At 36.6% G+C, this 15,468-nt stretch overlaps 1 protein-coding gene across 1 annotated transcript; it reads left to right on the top strand.

Moving 5' to 3' along the window:
* The first annotated feature begins 3,302 nt into the window (after positions 1 to 3,302).
* LOC140227578 (NADH-ubiquinone oxidoreductase subunit 8-like) lies at positions 3,303 to 12,664 on the top strand. Its single transcript, XM_072307993.1, has 6 exons — positions 3,303 to 3,371; positions 5,414 to 5,476; positions 7,056 to 7,145; positions 8,418 to 8,590; positions 9,662 to 9,790; positions 11,046 to 12,664. Exons 1-6 carry the CDS (start codon positions 3,332 to 3,334, stop codon positions 11,175 to 11,177), a joined length of 627 nt encoding a protein of 208 aa, XP_072164094.1. The 5' UTR covers positions 3,303 to 3,331; the 3' UTR covers positions 11,178 to 12,664.
* Positions 12,665 to 15,468: the final 2,804 nt, after the last annotated feature.

A 15,468-nucleotide genomic window follows, 5' to 3' on the forward strand; every position in this document is an offset into this window, starting at 1 on the left:
TTTTATTGTTTTATATCTATACTTTGGTATATAATTTTATCATATTCAAACGTGTATAATTGTATTGAATGGTTATAAAACATGGAATTGAATAACCTCTTCACAGTTTTTTAAGCCTAGTAGTGCATGTACCATATGTTTTTGAATACGACATTCATATTGCACAATACATGTCAAAAAAAATGGACATCCCCATACGTACAAACACTATAACACACACGCACACATATACACACACAGACACACACATCCCTCTAAACTAACAAGCTTATATATCATAACCCACAAATCAACAACTTCGAAGAAATTGAGACGTATTATTTTTTATTGACATTGTGTGATCACTCAAACCATTATTGACTCAATGTTTTCTAGACAAGCAAAGTTCTCGAGAAAGAATAAAGGGATGGTATAGAATTGGTTAAGATGAGGATTCAGTCTACTCTTTGCGAGATACTAAGAAACCACTTTATGAAAAGTTAAAGAGCATACAATTCTAAGGAGAATTCAATGTTTATTTGATGAAAATTGGTTTGAATATTGCAGAGATATCCAAAAAAACAAAGTAAAACAAAGAGATCTTAATAAAAGGTGGGTCCCACCTTTTATTAGGAAAACTTTGTTTTGGATATCTCGGCCATTTCAAAACCAATTTTCATCACATGATCTTTAAATTTCTCTTAGAATCATATGCTCTTCCATATTTCATCTCATTTCATATCTCACCATCTCAAAAATCTTCATTAAAAACTGTTGGAAACCTGAAGCCACACCTAAGCCGAAACTGTACCATTCCTTTAAAATTCCAATAAGCGCTGTCTTTTGTCGCATGGAATCATATTATATATATATATATATATGTATGTATATGCATATTTTCTTAACAAGGCTTCAAGATCAAAATACACTTTGACACACTAATAAATGGCAACGAGTGAATATTGATAGAAAAAAAGTGCAAATCTCAAATGAAAAAAAAAAGATAAATTGTAGGGGGCGCTATTGCAAAAAGCGCAGAGAATAGTTATCATTTTCTTTGTCATCCAGATGTTGAGCTTGGTTGAGTTTGGTGGGCAAAGACAAATTAAAACAAACAAACAAACAAACAAATAACTAAAAGCAAACTGGAAAAGCAACTGGAAAGCAAATAAAAAACAACAGCAACAAATTGTGACATTGTGACATTCACACCTAAACTTTATCTGTATTCTTTTACAATCACAGGCATGTAACCTGACAGCATCTGTTGTTGTTGTTGTTTTAAAGAAAGAAAGAAGAGAGAGAGAGAGAAAAAAAATGGGGCTCTATACAAATGACAGCATCTAAATGTTTTCTGACAGTTGATCACAGATTATGTACATGCAGCATGCTTCACTTACTTTCCTTGTCTCCTTTCGAATATCACAACACTAATCTCGAACATCCTAAAACAAAATGACAGTTCAATTATAATAGAGACTGTTCTATCTGCAAATCCTTTCTGGTCCGTCTCATCCCGTTTGAATCACCGTATACTGGATTCAATCCGGTTTAGCTTCGAGCCTAAATTCCGCGTACGTTTTCAAAACATGGGGTGATAACAATATTTTCTTATACCCTCACCTGTGGTGCTGAACTTTACATCAATATTGCACGCATGGTGCATGCTTGAATCACGGAGGTGAACCTCTCTTCCACCTCCCTGCCTGAATTTAGAGATGTACTGAAATAATCCTGGCATTGAGATTTCATATCCAATGGGAGTTTATTGACTTGACGTCAGATTCTATTACAACAGTGCTCATCAAGCCGAATATAACCTATATATATTATTAATTTTCTGCAAAGTAAATACTCTGTAACATTTCTTCTGATAACTGATGGAATAATCGTCATTCGGTATGATTTTGATGTATTTACTGGTCATCTACATATCAAAGTGAAAGAGATTTGACTTTATTTGAATAACAATATCAACATTAAGATTTCCGGATTTTTTGGCTGTCCTCAATATTATTAATTGATTGTTGTTGTTGGAATGTATATAATTATTCTCGCTGTGGAAACATGGTGAAATCAATATATTGAATGCTGTTATGACAAACAATGATATGGCTTGCAATCAATATTGATGACTAATTATGTTGGAACAAAGTCTGTAAAGCTTTTAAAAGGAATTATTTTACAATTCTTTTGTTATGCAAATGAGATGAATCTTGAAATGTAATGATTTCAAATAATAACCCACAAGGCATCAAACAGATGCGCGAGTGTCACTTTTAATCTATCATTTCATCGAAACTGGCATAAATGAAAAAAAAAAGAATCATGGGTATGAATAATTTTGCAGACAAGTGAACATATATTCATACATTATTATGCCAGCCGATATGTTTATGAAGTACAGAGTATACATACCACAGGCCCCATGGTTGTGGGGCGAATCCAGGAACTCCGTAAAGGGGGGCTTTACAAAATTGAAGGGGCGCATGCCCCCCCCCCATTTTTTCTTTTTATTTCTTTTGTTAAAAAAAAATAATAAAGGGGAGGGGCGCCCAGTGCGCCCCGCCTGGATCCGCCACTATAGCATATTCAGAACAACAATGGATGGAAAGAGGGAGAAGGAGGGGAAGAGAAGGTAAAAACAAATCCTATCATACCAATGGGCGTGGGAGTTTTTAAGAGGGAGGAGATTTCAAACATAATAATCACGTTCGGTGAAGATTTATAATATAATGTATAATTAATATCAGAATCTGGAAGAGTTATGGAAGAGTTGCTCTTCTATAACGTCAACTCTCTTCTATCATGAGTCTTATTCTGAATTAAACCAAGAAACAAATAATTAAAAACAAAAATTAAACTTGTCAAATTTGTCCAAGTGTCTCTCGATAATACTTCAGAAAAAAATAATAGACTACAATGACAACATGATATCTTACAGAGATGGATATACTTTTGGTCGAGATGGGGATTAAGGTTTTAACTTTTTTTTGCGAGATAATCAGAAACCAAACACTTACGGTAGATTAAATATCAAAGGACATTTTGATGAAAATCGGCTTTGAAATTAGTCAGATATCCAGAAATAAAGCAAAACAAAGTAGTCCTAATAAAAGGTGGGGAAACACCATCAGACATAAGTATGCAAAAACATCAGGTTGGAGAAGGAATAAATCTCTGTCAGGACCATCATCCTAAGATCTTATTGATATCAAAATAATAAAAACTTGTTTCACACAGGAGGCAAAGACTAAAATTGAATAACGAGTGCCTCGCCGTTGATGGCGCACATGCTGTGTGACCATCGAAAAGATTGGGATTTGGTAACCGAAGACTTTACAGATCCATCATGGCGGCTCTACGGCATCTGTCGCTTGCCTCAAAATCGGGTAAGTACTCGTAGTTGTAATCATACTTGTATGATGGTATTAGCTGCAGTCGTTCCAAAAAGTTGTGATTGACTTGATATTAGATTCTGAGTTATTATAGAAGTCATATTTGTGCAAAATATAAGCAAAACATATTTAGGGTGGACAGAATAGTCCCATGTGTTCAAAATGCTGTAGTGTAAAGTATAAGTGTAAATACAATGTAGGTACCCTAGGTCCTACTGCAATGTTTTAGAAGTAGAATCTATAAAGCTTCAGTTAACTGTCATTAGTGGCAACATAATACTATATTTTTATTGAATTGCAATTTGGAAGCAAAGTGGGTTTTGTTTTTGTTATCATGATATTGCTATAGTGTCTATACTCCAGGGATATTTATAACTGTGAAAAGTCTGTAAATAACGTTAAAGTTTAAGTTACGACATGCAGTCAACAGCTGCAACTATAGGATCTATCTAGTCTAGTGTAAATAAATGTATAGTTTCACCGCTGATAACAACCTCCCCAGGGGAGTACAGCCCAGCGTGGGGAGGAGCTAGTAGAGAGAGTAATATATTGCATAGGCACAGTGCACGCACGACAGCGACCGCACTGACCTCGGCTCCTATGATTCTTGTGTACATGTGCATAGGCCCGCGCTCGTGTGTGTTTGTGAGCTTTATGTGTGTGTGTGTGCGTGTGTGCAGCTTGTATGGGGAGCACTGTGTGCCGTTGGGTTATGTACTTCCACAGCGGATAGTGCGGATGCAGAGCGAGTGGAGCTGTAGCTGTAAGTGATGATCACCCCTACGGTGGCGCTCTTCAATATGCTTCAAAATGTGTGGATTGACCGTTAGAAAACTCCTGAATTCAGTAAATAGTATGTCTACATTTTACATATTTTAAATTTCTAAACGTTACTCATACTGATTAAGATTTTCATATTGGTGATTTTGATCCTTTGCTCACACTTTGGAACCATTTTGAGCCCTGAAACCAAATTATACCAGAGGAAAATTTGTACTTTAAAACTGTTGCCATGAATGATTTGACTCATTTTGAGTTTAGCTGAGTCTGGGACCAATGCGATGGGAGTAAACATAGATGTAGTAAGTTGACTGATGAAGGAAAGCAGGTATATCATCATTATGCATATACATTGTATGTCTAGTATACTCATGACTAGACTCTAGGAGAGACTTTTAGTTTGACCCACTTGTACCAGCATTATTTGTCATGGGAAATACATGCTGGGTTCTATGGGAAATGAACAGCTAATGACATTCCCCTGCATGTTCACTTACAAAAATGCGAACATCGCGCGCACAGTGCAGATTACAAATTACAGTATTTTTACTCTTAGGATGTCAGCTCAGGCGTCTGCAAAATAGATCCCACTGATGTCATCATGTTATCTCACACACAGCACACACACACACACACACACAACACTCGACAAAGAAAAGCAGTTCCTGGATTGACTATTAGTATACAGAGACGCCGTGCGAAGGGCGTCTGTGTACATTAGTGTACATTGCATTGTGAGCTAGCTCATGATCACAAAGCAACACGGAAGCAAGCCGAGTGCGAGGTTTGTGTTATCGGTCCTTTATAATCGATTATGTGAGAATTCCTTCTGCTATCGATCAGACGATGAATCTCGCACAATCACGCATGCTGCTGTGTTCACTCGCATGTGTCGGTGGTACCCCGCGGGAGACCAAAATCGGGTTTCTTTCTAGCAATATTGTAGTACTTATAGTGTTATTTAAAACCTTGTGTCTGCAAATGCCAAATTTCTATCATTTTTGTGAGAGAATATGAAATTCTGTTTCACATTGTGATATTGATGATGATGACTAACGATGATGATGACTATTAATTTTGAATTATCATCATCAATTTACCCAGGCCCAGGGAAACCTTTTATCATCAATATCTAACATACAATGTGACTCATTTCTGAAGTATGTCATATCCAAACAAGAATCATTGTCACTGCATTACTAGAAACAAACAAGAGTGTAAAGTACAATGTAATTCTGTTATTTCATTTTGCACAGGGACTGCTCTGCTGTACAATGCACTGAAGCCAGTGACATATGCATCGGCAAGAACATGTTATAGTAAGTGCCATTACTCATGTTTTGGGGATAATGTTTTTGTGATTTTGCTTGAGTCAGTGTTACATAGATGCTTGTTTGTGTGTGTGTGTGTGTGTGTGTGTTTTTTTTGTAGATTACAGAACATGAAGTATCTTAAAGGACAAGTTCACCTTCATTAACATAAGGATTAAGAGAATGTAGCAATATTAGTAGAACACATCATTGAAAGTTTGAGGAAAATCGGACAATCCATTCAAAAGTTATGAATTTTTGAAGTTTTGTGCAGTCACCGCTGGATGAGAAGACTAATGCAGTGTATGATGTCACATGGGTACAACAATATAAGGAAAAGATAAAGAGGATTTCACAAAATTTCATCTTTTGAAAAAAGTACACATTCCCTTGACTCGTTACTGACATATGTTATGGGTAATATTATTCCCATTGCCTTTAGAAAGAGGCAAGTCAAGTGCTCTTTTATTATGCAAAAAAAGTGAAAATATGCTGAATTTTCTTTACATTTTCTTTATACTGTTGTACTCATATGACATCATGAGCCTTAGTAGTCTCCTCATCCAGCGGTTCCAACACAAAAGTTTTAAAAATTCATAACTTTTACATCGATTGTCTAATTTTCCTCAAACTTTCACTGATGCTTTCTACTAATATTGCTGCATTCTCTCAATCCTTATGTTGATGAAGGTGAACTTGTCCTTTAAGTTGACATTTCCCAGAGAAGTACCTATGATACATTTTAATTGCATTCAAAACTGTTCTTTTTTTAAATCAATATCTAACTTATGCTTGTTTATTAAGGACTGTTGGGATATTTTTCACATCGTATTTGCACGTATGCATCCTTTTGCAACAGGATCAATTTCTAGTCCAATTATTTGTTGATATGAAAACTTTGTTGATTTGAATTGGAAACACCATACCTACATTTCCTCTCCGAATAAGTTTTAATGGACAGTATGTAAACTCAACATGTAACTTCTGTTCTCAGGTAGGAATTCTTTAGTCATGACCTTGGTGTATAAATGGGTACCTGGTAATGCTAGGGTGATAGTAATGGCAGGGCCCTCTTGGAGAACAGTGTCAACATTGAAGAGGCTACCCTGGATAAAGACAGGGTTCCCAGCCCATCAGGGAAATCAGGGGATTTTTTTTTTCCAGTCAGGGAAAAGTCAGGGAATTTTGATTGGCCCAGGAATCGAAAGTATATTGTAGTCAGTAAGACTCTGTTATATTTTGTTGCGTTCAAAGTAACATCCATTGGATGAAACTGGATGAAAATTGGATGTTGAACTGGAAATGAGTTGAAATAGTTATCATGGAAATTTGATACTTCGTCACGGAAAAATGAGGGAATTATCAGGGAATTTTGTTTTCTTGAAATGCTGGGAACCCTGAAAGAAGACCATGTTGTTGTTGTTGTTGTTGTTGTTATCATTATCATTATCATTATTATTATTATCAGACAAAGGGGCATACATGTATGTTTATTGAGGAGAGTGCATTCTAAACCAGCTCAGAAACTTGTGCTTTATGGTTGTACTGCTTGAGAGTGCTCATCATATATGTATGTATCATCTTGCAGAGTATGTGAATGCCACAGAGCCCGGAGACACCATGAGGGACATCACAGACCGGGCTGCCTCCACACTTTTCTTCACCGAGCTGATAAGAGGTAACACAGCTCTCGCCATGTTCAGTGGCTGCCAGCTTAGAACTAGTTCTCATAATAATGATTGTAATAACCATTTTTATATCTAGTTTTTAAGGGAAAATAAATCAATGTCACTGAGCATATTGATGGAAGGAAAATATATGCAAAAACGAAATTAGACAAGACAGTGAGAGAAGAGGAAACTAGGTAAGATGAAAAGTGACAAAACTTTAACATAGAGCACAATGTAGTCACTTTGTAACACCTAATGTTTAAAAAAAAAAAAAAAGCGGGGGGGACAAAAAGAGGAAGATATACCTGTATGTTGCATGGTTTCAGAGAAAGTGTAGATGACATTAACTGCACCATGGTGATTACCAGGTATAACTTGTTAAGTGTTTCTGTTGCATGGATCAAACCACGACTTTCATTTTATCTTGTTCCCTCTAAAATGTGACAATGTTTTTCTTCTGATAGATAAGCATTTGCAAATGAGAACATGAGGGGAGCTACAGAAACAATCATTTTCCATGGTGTGGCTGCATGTTGGCAGTAGAAGCAATATTATACTGCCTTTGCCAGGGACATTGTATGGTACATTGTATTTGGTTACATAAAAGAAAAAAAAAAACCAAACAAACAACAAACTGCTTCTTATGAGAATAGTCATTGTCAAATTGTGCATGTTCCGCATGAAGTGAGATTGGGAGGCCACTGATCACTGCAAGTAGTGGGATTGGTATTGTCAAATGTTGAATTTCAGTTATGATATTATTATGATTATGAAATCTCAGGGAATAATTTTTCCTGGTATCGCATCGCAATTTTGCTATGCATTTTTACACCAGTACTTCAAAAACTAACGTTTGTGTAGCAGTTTTCTTTCATAGAAGATTACGGGATACCATTTCAAATATTGTTCATCAGCTGAAATTGCTAATCAAATTTCTGTCGGAAAATCATTCCCTGAATCTACTCACTCATGTAATCTGATAATGTCATTTATATATTTTACTGAATCGTGTTAAAAAAGCAAGATGCATCATGAATAGCATAAAATTTTTATTATTCATAATTTTCTGTAACAATCAAAGTAAAAGACTTTTGATTGTTATATGTTCTTTGTAGTATGTAATGTTTTCTCTTCCTTGAATAATATGTTATTTGTATTTCATTTATGTATTGCTGTAAAGTGTATTTCCACAATTTTATTGGTGGACAATGCAATATTTAATTCAGCTCAATTGTCATGTTTATCCTTAAACATGTATTCTTCTTACACTCCACTGAAAGGTCTGGGCATGACACTGAGCTACCTCTTCCGGGAGCCAGCCACCATCAACTATCCGTTCGAGAAGGGACCCCTCAGCCCCAGGTTCCGGGGAGAGCATGCCCTCCGTAGGTATCCCTCTGGTGAGGAGCGCTGCATTGCCTGCAAGCTCTGTGAGGCTGTCTGCCCAGCACAGGTTAGTATTGGAGCTGTTTTTTCATCCCTTTGTCTGGCCTTGCTGAGGGTTTGTTTGATTCTGGGATGGATTTTGTTTAGTTTAGTTTAGTTTTGTTTTGCTTATTTGTTTGTTTTATCTATTTGATTATTATCATTTTTTTTTTTTTGGGGGGGGGGGCTATCTTGAATGAGAGTTCTAATACTTAACATAATGTGTGTACGAGTCTTACTTTCTTGAGACCACATTTAGTCCTGTCTTTTTCTTGCTGTCAATTTATCAGCCTTACAGAGAGTCATGAACTTATTCACTTTTGGAATTATTACTTTGGTTACTTCGTACTTGTTTCTTTGTTTGATTTCGATTATTTATGTTTTATTTGCATATTTGTACACTCATTGCACTATATTTTGTTTTTGTTTTGTTTTATTATTTTGTTTTAAAGATGTTGGTAGAAGAGCATTACTGGAAGCCCAAAGGCTATCCTATCTGTTTTGAATTTTGCAGTCTAGATTACCCAAAATAGCTTATTGACAACACCATAGACATAGGTATGATGGTGTAAGCACAGCGCAAGTCAACATGACATTGTATGAAAATGGATATAAAGAAAATTCAACATATTTTCACTTTTCTGGCATGATAAAGAACTCTTGACATACTGTCTTCAGAAATCAGAGGAAATAATAGTACCCTTAACATATGTCAGTATCAAGTCAAAGTGCACTTTTCAAGAACATTAAAATTTTAAAGAATTTTCTATCTATTTTCTTGCATCGTTTTCCACACATGACTTCAAAAAGTGTTGTAGTCTTCTCATCAAGTGATGGCAACACCAAACTTTAAAGATTCATAACTTTTCAATGGATTACATGATTTTCTGTAAATTTCATCGATGTGTTTTACTAATATTGCTTTATTCACTCATTCACATATACATACATCAACATTTATATTTGGGTTTCATTCCCCTTTAAGACTTGTGACTGTGAGCAGACTGAGTGAAGGATTGAAATCTGTCTGTGGTATTGTATGAAGAGTGAGTCATAACAATTAAGAGTTTGACATTGGTGGTCTTTTGCTTCGTGACAGGCAATCACCATCGAGGCAGAGCCCAGGGCCGACGGAAGCAGGCGGACGACTCGCTACGACATCGACATGACAAAGTGCATCTACTGCGGGTTCTGCCAGGAGGCGTGTCCCGTGGATGCCATTGTTGAGGTGAGAGGGCGACGTGTACAGATAATGAGTATGCAGTTATCTTTTACCGTGCACTCCCACTAGAGTTTTAACAAAATTCCTGAAGTAGAAATTCAGGTCCCAAAAGTATCATCTATATCATATCATTATATACTTTACTGTTTGGCTACAATGAAAGAATCTTTCAATTGGGGTCAGCTAGTGATATGATGTCACTGACATTTTCTTGCTTGAACAATGCATGCTCCTTCATTGTGAAGGAATGACAATGAAGGAGCTTCTCTCTAATTCTCTCTAATTTATGGTTTATATGGAGACTAAACTTGGTCTGATTTCCAGAATACTGGCTCTAGTTTCAAGGTACAGTGCAGACCTGTAATTACATGCAGGTGATCGTGGTGACTGTTGCAGAATTTGGGTCACATGATCTATGTATTTTTGATTATCAGCTTTTAGATAGCATCCTTTAACCCCCACCCACACATAGTGTCTATGGGGATATATAGGAGTCACTCTTAGGTCGGTTGGCCGGGCGCTTTGGCAGTCGGTCCGTTGCAAAATCTTGTGGATCGAACTAGTCTCTCATTTTATGAGCAATTGACCGTAAATTTGGCATGTGTGACTGCTATCAAAGGTAAATGTGCAAGACACCTTTTTCGTTAGTATTGCAAAATGTATTGCAGTGGCAATGGCAAATTGTTTTTAAACTGAATGAGAAGGCTCAACTATTACAGCATTTTAAACTTGCAACTGGCCTTCCAGCCGTAGAGCACCCTGAAATAATTGATATGTACCGTATGTCTCCCAAAGAATTACAACGGTACCCTCCGCAACGATAACTTCAAAAATAGTGAATCAATCCAAATACAGTTTTAAGGTATATAACTACAACTTATTGCTCACATCTTACAGAAAACCCCATTTGATTTGCTTCAGTGGTCAAAGAGAAATGAGGAAATCTTTCCTCCAAGTTCTGTCTATTGTGTTTACACATGAACATGCAGTTCCAAGAGCATCCAAGTGCCAAACTTGGAAGAATCAGACTCATGACATGCTTTACAACAGTCTACATTTCTCTGTGACCGCATTACCAAATGGAATGGGGTTTTCTGCAAAATAGAACTAAGATGTTATATTTTAAGACCCTGAAGTAGCATTTAGACGGTTTAATCATATTGGGTGTTATCAATGCGAAAATCTGATTGTAATTTTTTTTTGGGACATGCTGTAATATTGTGTTTCCCTTTCCACCCCCCGTCACCTCTCAAACATACAGGGCCCCAACTTTGAGTTCTCTACAGAGACCCACGAGGAGCTACTGTACAACAAAGAGAAGCTCCTAAACAATGGGGACAAGTGGGAGGCGGAGATTGCTGCCAACATCCAGGCCGATCATCTCTACAGATAGGAGGATGGCCGAAGGACGACTTTTGCCCTTTTTGTTTCTGGAGAAAAATCCTGTCAAATAATAAGAGCTTTTATCTATAGTTTATGAAACATTGACACTTTAAGATCACCAATACATACTCACTTAACATCTTCTGAAGAGACAGAAAGCTTGACAGAGGTGTAGTTCTCTCATATGATTGCAGTCAGTTGTATGAAAGTGAATGAGGACATTATAGGAAATTTTTGGACTTCCTTCACTCATTTCAAGTGTTTTGCCGCCAGAAAGGGCAGTATGGCACAGGTTTGAAAAGCAAAATTCATATTCGTGTACAATGTATCACTTGTTGTAGTGTGACCCATATTCTACACTCGTACATCATTAAATCTGTGCATTTTAAAAAAGCAGACTACATTTGTCACATAGAGTTTGGTTTCCTTTGGTTTAATTTGTCAACATTTGATATGCAAGAAACAAAATGGATATTGATTGCATCCACAGTGGAAAAATGAATATTGTTAGTTGTGTGTCAAGATGTCGATAGATTAAATGCGTTTCATTTGCAACTAAATTATACAAAATCCCTTATGAAATGCTAACCTTTGCTCTCCGTACATAGCTTTAATCCAGATGTTCACGAAAAATGTCTGTCGCACAAATTTAGCACTTAAACAGGGCATTTAGTTGCTTCTCTTCGCGGTAATTTGTGGAAGCTGTGTAAGGTTAGCAGTTATACATCAGCATTACTTGCAGGAAATCTCTGTCCAGCTTTCAACTGTTACACAAAAGCAAGAACAAGGAAAGCTAGAGTTTGATGAACCCTCTCAGGACATTTACCCCAAAGGGCCTTCTGTGAGCCAACAGATTGCCAGTTGTACAGTGGAACCTCATTATACAGAGGTCAGATTTGACAAAACCCTCTTATAACAAGGCGATTTTGCAGATCCCAACTCATTATAAATGTATTTCCTCATTATACATGTATTTCCTCTTTATACATGTATTTCTTTGTTTTTGTATCCTAATATAGCAAGGTAAATGTCATGGTTTTTAGGTCCTAATTATGAGGAGATTCCCCCATACCTACAGAATTAAAGTCTGGAAGCTCATCAAATCTTATCTGCATAAATTTGACATGTTACATTGCTTGTATCAGTCCCTGCAATATAAGAGTTGAACACTCCACTCATAAGCTTGGCGTGAAAGATTACCAGAGACTACTGTGTGTGTACATTGTATTTTCATTCTGATGCTTGCGTCATCAGAGATGCCCTGACTTTCAGACTAACATGGTCAGATTGTTTCATTTTGCTTTACATGAAGTATGAGGAAAGCTTTGAGAGTCACAAGAAATTATTTGATAGGGCGGTATTGTGTTGCTGCACTCGTATGTGGGAGAAACTCGCGAGGGTATTTTTTAAGGTGTAATGATGCACCTGGAAACAAAAGAATGAAAAAATGTGAGAGCTTGGTGACGGTTGGTCGGAGAATAAATATTAACTATTACATATTTGTTCAAGTCCAGTCAATTGCTTTATCCATGTGTTCTGTCTGTGTGCTGTGAATCATTGGCTTTCAATGAAATAATTCCAGTCCATGTGTAAGTGGATTGTCTTATATGGTAGAGTATGGAATGATGAAGCAGATCATAATTAAATAATTAGTTGAGAATGTACAAGCGACAAAGCATTCATTTTGCCTGACACATAATTTTGCTGACTGATCATAGTATAGTACAGTGACAGGTCATTACCACTTTCACTTCACGTTGGTGACCGAGCAAGATTTTGTCTTTTTATTTACTTGCGAAAATGGCTGCTGCGAAATTTAAAGCGTGCTTCATTTTATAAAACAAATAATACACATCATTTTATTTGGGCATTTGCGTAATTAATTATGAAGTAAACTTTGTGGTGACATTGCATTTTACTCCTATTTGGTCACAATTCTGATATCACAAATTATTCTCATCTAGGAAAGATGTCAAATGGAGTAGACCAAATCTAAATTACTTCTGAACAAATTGTCTGATTTTCCTCAAACTTTACCAGGTTTTTAACTCATCTGTCTGCTTTAAATGAACCCACATTGTAATTGTGAGTGTGTGTGTGTGTGGGGGGGGGGGGGGATTCCTTTTTCATGTCTGATGCACATTCATGATCTATTCACGATCTGTAGGTTTTTTTTGTTGGTTTTTTTTTGTATGGAAATTTATTTGATCAGTTATGTTGTAACATCGTGTATTTCATAACGTAATTCACAGGCAAACCCATGGCTACCAGTCAATTGTTTTGAACATTTAAAAAAAAAAAAATGTCTTTGGGGTCATATTCTTTGAAGGAGAACTATGGGGCAGAGTGCTCAGGTCCTAGTCTTATAAAATGTATAAAATTGTTTTTGTTTATGTCTCAGCCATTCCAAAATCCATTTTCATCAAATAAACTGGAATTCCTCTTAAAATGGTATGCTCTGTATTATTTCCTAAGTGGTTTCTTGGTATCTCACAAGAAGCCTGGTCCTCATCTCCACCAATACTATACCATCCCTTTAAGTTATTAGATTAGTGCTGGTTCTAACACGATATCCTCACACAAGGCTTTGGGCAGTGGGTTAAAAGCAGTGCGAGCACTGTCGGCAACCTTTGTGTTCATAGATATTTGGGGTACATGAGGATGTTTATAACAAGTTTCCATGGAGATGAATGCCTGTGACATCACAGTTTGGTGCTTAAAGGTTCCATACTGTACATATCATTTGATGAAAATCCACCGGTCTCTTTCACATTCTCTGCAAGTATTCCACATATATCCCACCAACTCTCAAACTCTGGGCATACAAGTTCAGCCATGAACACCTTACTGGAATATTGTCATTTTAATGATAAGAATGTCTTGCACTTTAAATCAAAACTTGACAAAATAACAAAGAAGAAAAATCAAGCTGAATGAGGACAGTTAGCATGTCTTGCATGTAATTGCATTAATATTACTCATTCAAGATTCAAAATGGCTTGTTAATGGTATCCACTGGAAATTGTTGAAACACAGGAGATGCTTATGGTGCTTAACAATTTTGTGCATTACAATTAAACAGACTAAAAAAAAAAAAGAAATACTTTCATGGAAGTAACTCGATGTATTCCATCAGATGGACCAAGTGTGGCTCCCTAATTTACTATGAAACCTGCATTTGATACCGAGACGTTCTTCTTTACCTGTTTAAAACGCAATGGATGGAATGGTCACAACAGTATAAGATCATGGATAGAAAACATCAACTGAAATCAAAACACAAGTTCACGGAATCCCTTACAAGCCTGGGAGTGCATGGTCACTGAAGAAGAGGGACAATGAAACTTGCACAGGGAAATTTCAATCTCGCTCCACCTATACTACTCGTAAACCCGACAATTATGCTTCCTATTCCTTTGCATCGACACAAATAACACTTGCAACAATAGTAACATTTGTATACAAATTAAAATAGCTGCTCAAATTTGACGATCAGAGCCCTCATCTCAAAAGATAAAAAATACCTTTTATCTTGAGTCAAATAATTATAGTACTATGCTGGTACCCACTTGGTGACATTGTCAAAAGAAAATACAGCGTATGTTGTCAATTTTCCTAGCATTCTAACAGCCCCTGAGATTCAAATTTGCAGTGGGTATGCACAGGGGGCACAAGCAGGAGCAGAAGCGAAAACAGCGCTTGCTTCTTCATAGGCACTAGTTTACTGTCCCTTCCCTTCAGACTAAAACATTTGCCACAGACGTCTACCAGGTACACTTGTACACTACTTTCAAGATTCCACTAAAATATTACGATGATTGGCTGTTCCATTAAACAACTGCACAGATCTGGTTATGTGTGAGAGAAAATCACTCCTTGTTTACAGTTGACAGGCAACACCACCACATGTAAAACTTTGTGACCTTGTATCAACTTTGCACCATAGTGAAACCTGGGAGTCTAAACCCTTTGAAACTGTAAACGTCATTTAATATCTGAAACGTATTACTTGTTGCATCTAGGTTGCATAGAAAAAATAGAGCATAGCTTCAAAGCAGAAGGGGGAAAAAAGTTTGTGAGCATTGTTCCCAAAAGTGAGTTTACTGCAGCAAATCATAAATATGTTAGCCTTTCTTGCTATTTGGTTTTGTAGATGGCAGCCTTCACTAGTAAGCATTCACAAAACTACATGTAATTCCATTTCATGTTAATAACAGTACAACAGTAACTTTAAAATGCCATGCAACTTTTCTGCTTACACTATACCAGAACAGCATCAAGTAAAAAAGATAATAAATAAA

The sequence above is a fragment of the Diadema setosum genome, chromosome 4, assembly GCF_964275005.1.
Source record: "Diadema setosum chromosome 4, eeDiaSeto1, whole genome shotgun sequence".
Lineage (NCBI taxonomy): Eukaryota > Metazoa > Echinodermata > Echinoidea > Diadematoida > Diadematidae > Diadema > Diadema setosum.

What these genes read in the sequence shown, in the direction of transcription:
- LOC140227578 (XM_072307993.1), top strand. Translation starts at nt 3,332, where the DNA reads ATGGCGGCTCTACGGCATCTGTCGCTTGCCTCAAAATCGG. An exon ending in CTTCACCGAGCTGATAAGAG is followed by an intron (nt 7,146 to 8,417) that starts GTAACACAGCTC and finishes CTCCACTGAAAG; the next exon opens with GTCTGGGCATGACACTGAGC. An exon ending in CCGTGGATGCCATTGTTGAG is followed by an intron (nt 9,791 to 11,045) that starts GTGAGAGGGCGA and finishes TCAAACATACAG; the next exon opens with GGCCCCAACTTTGAGTTCTC.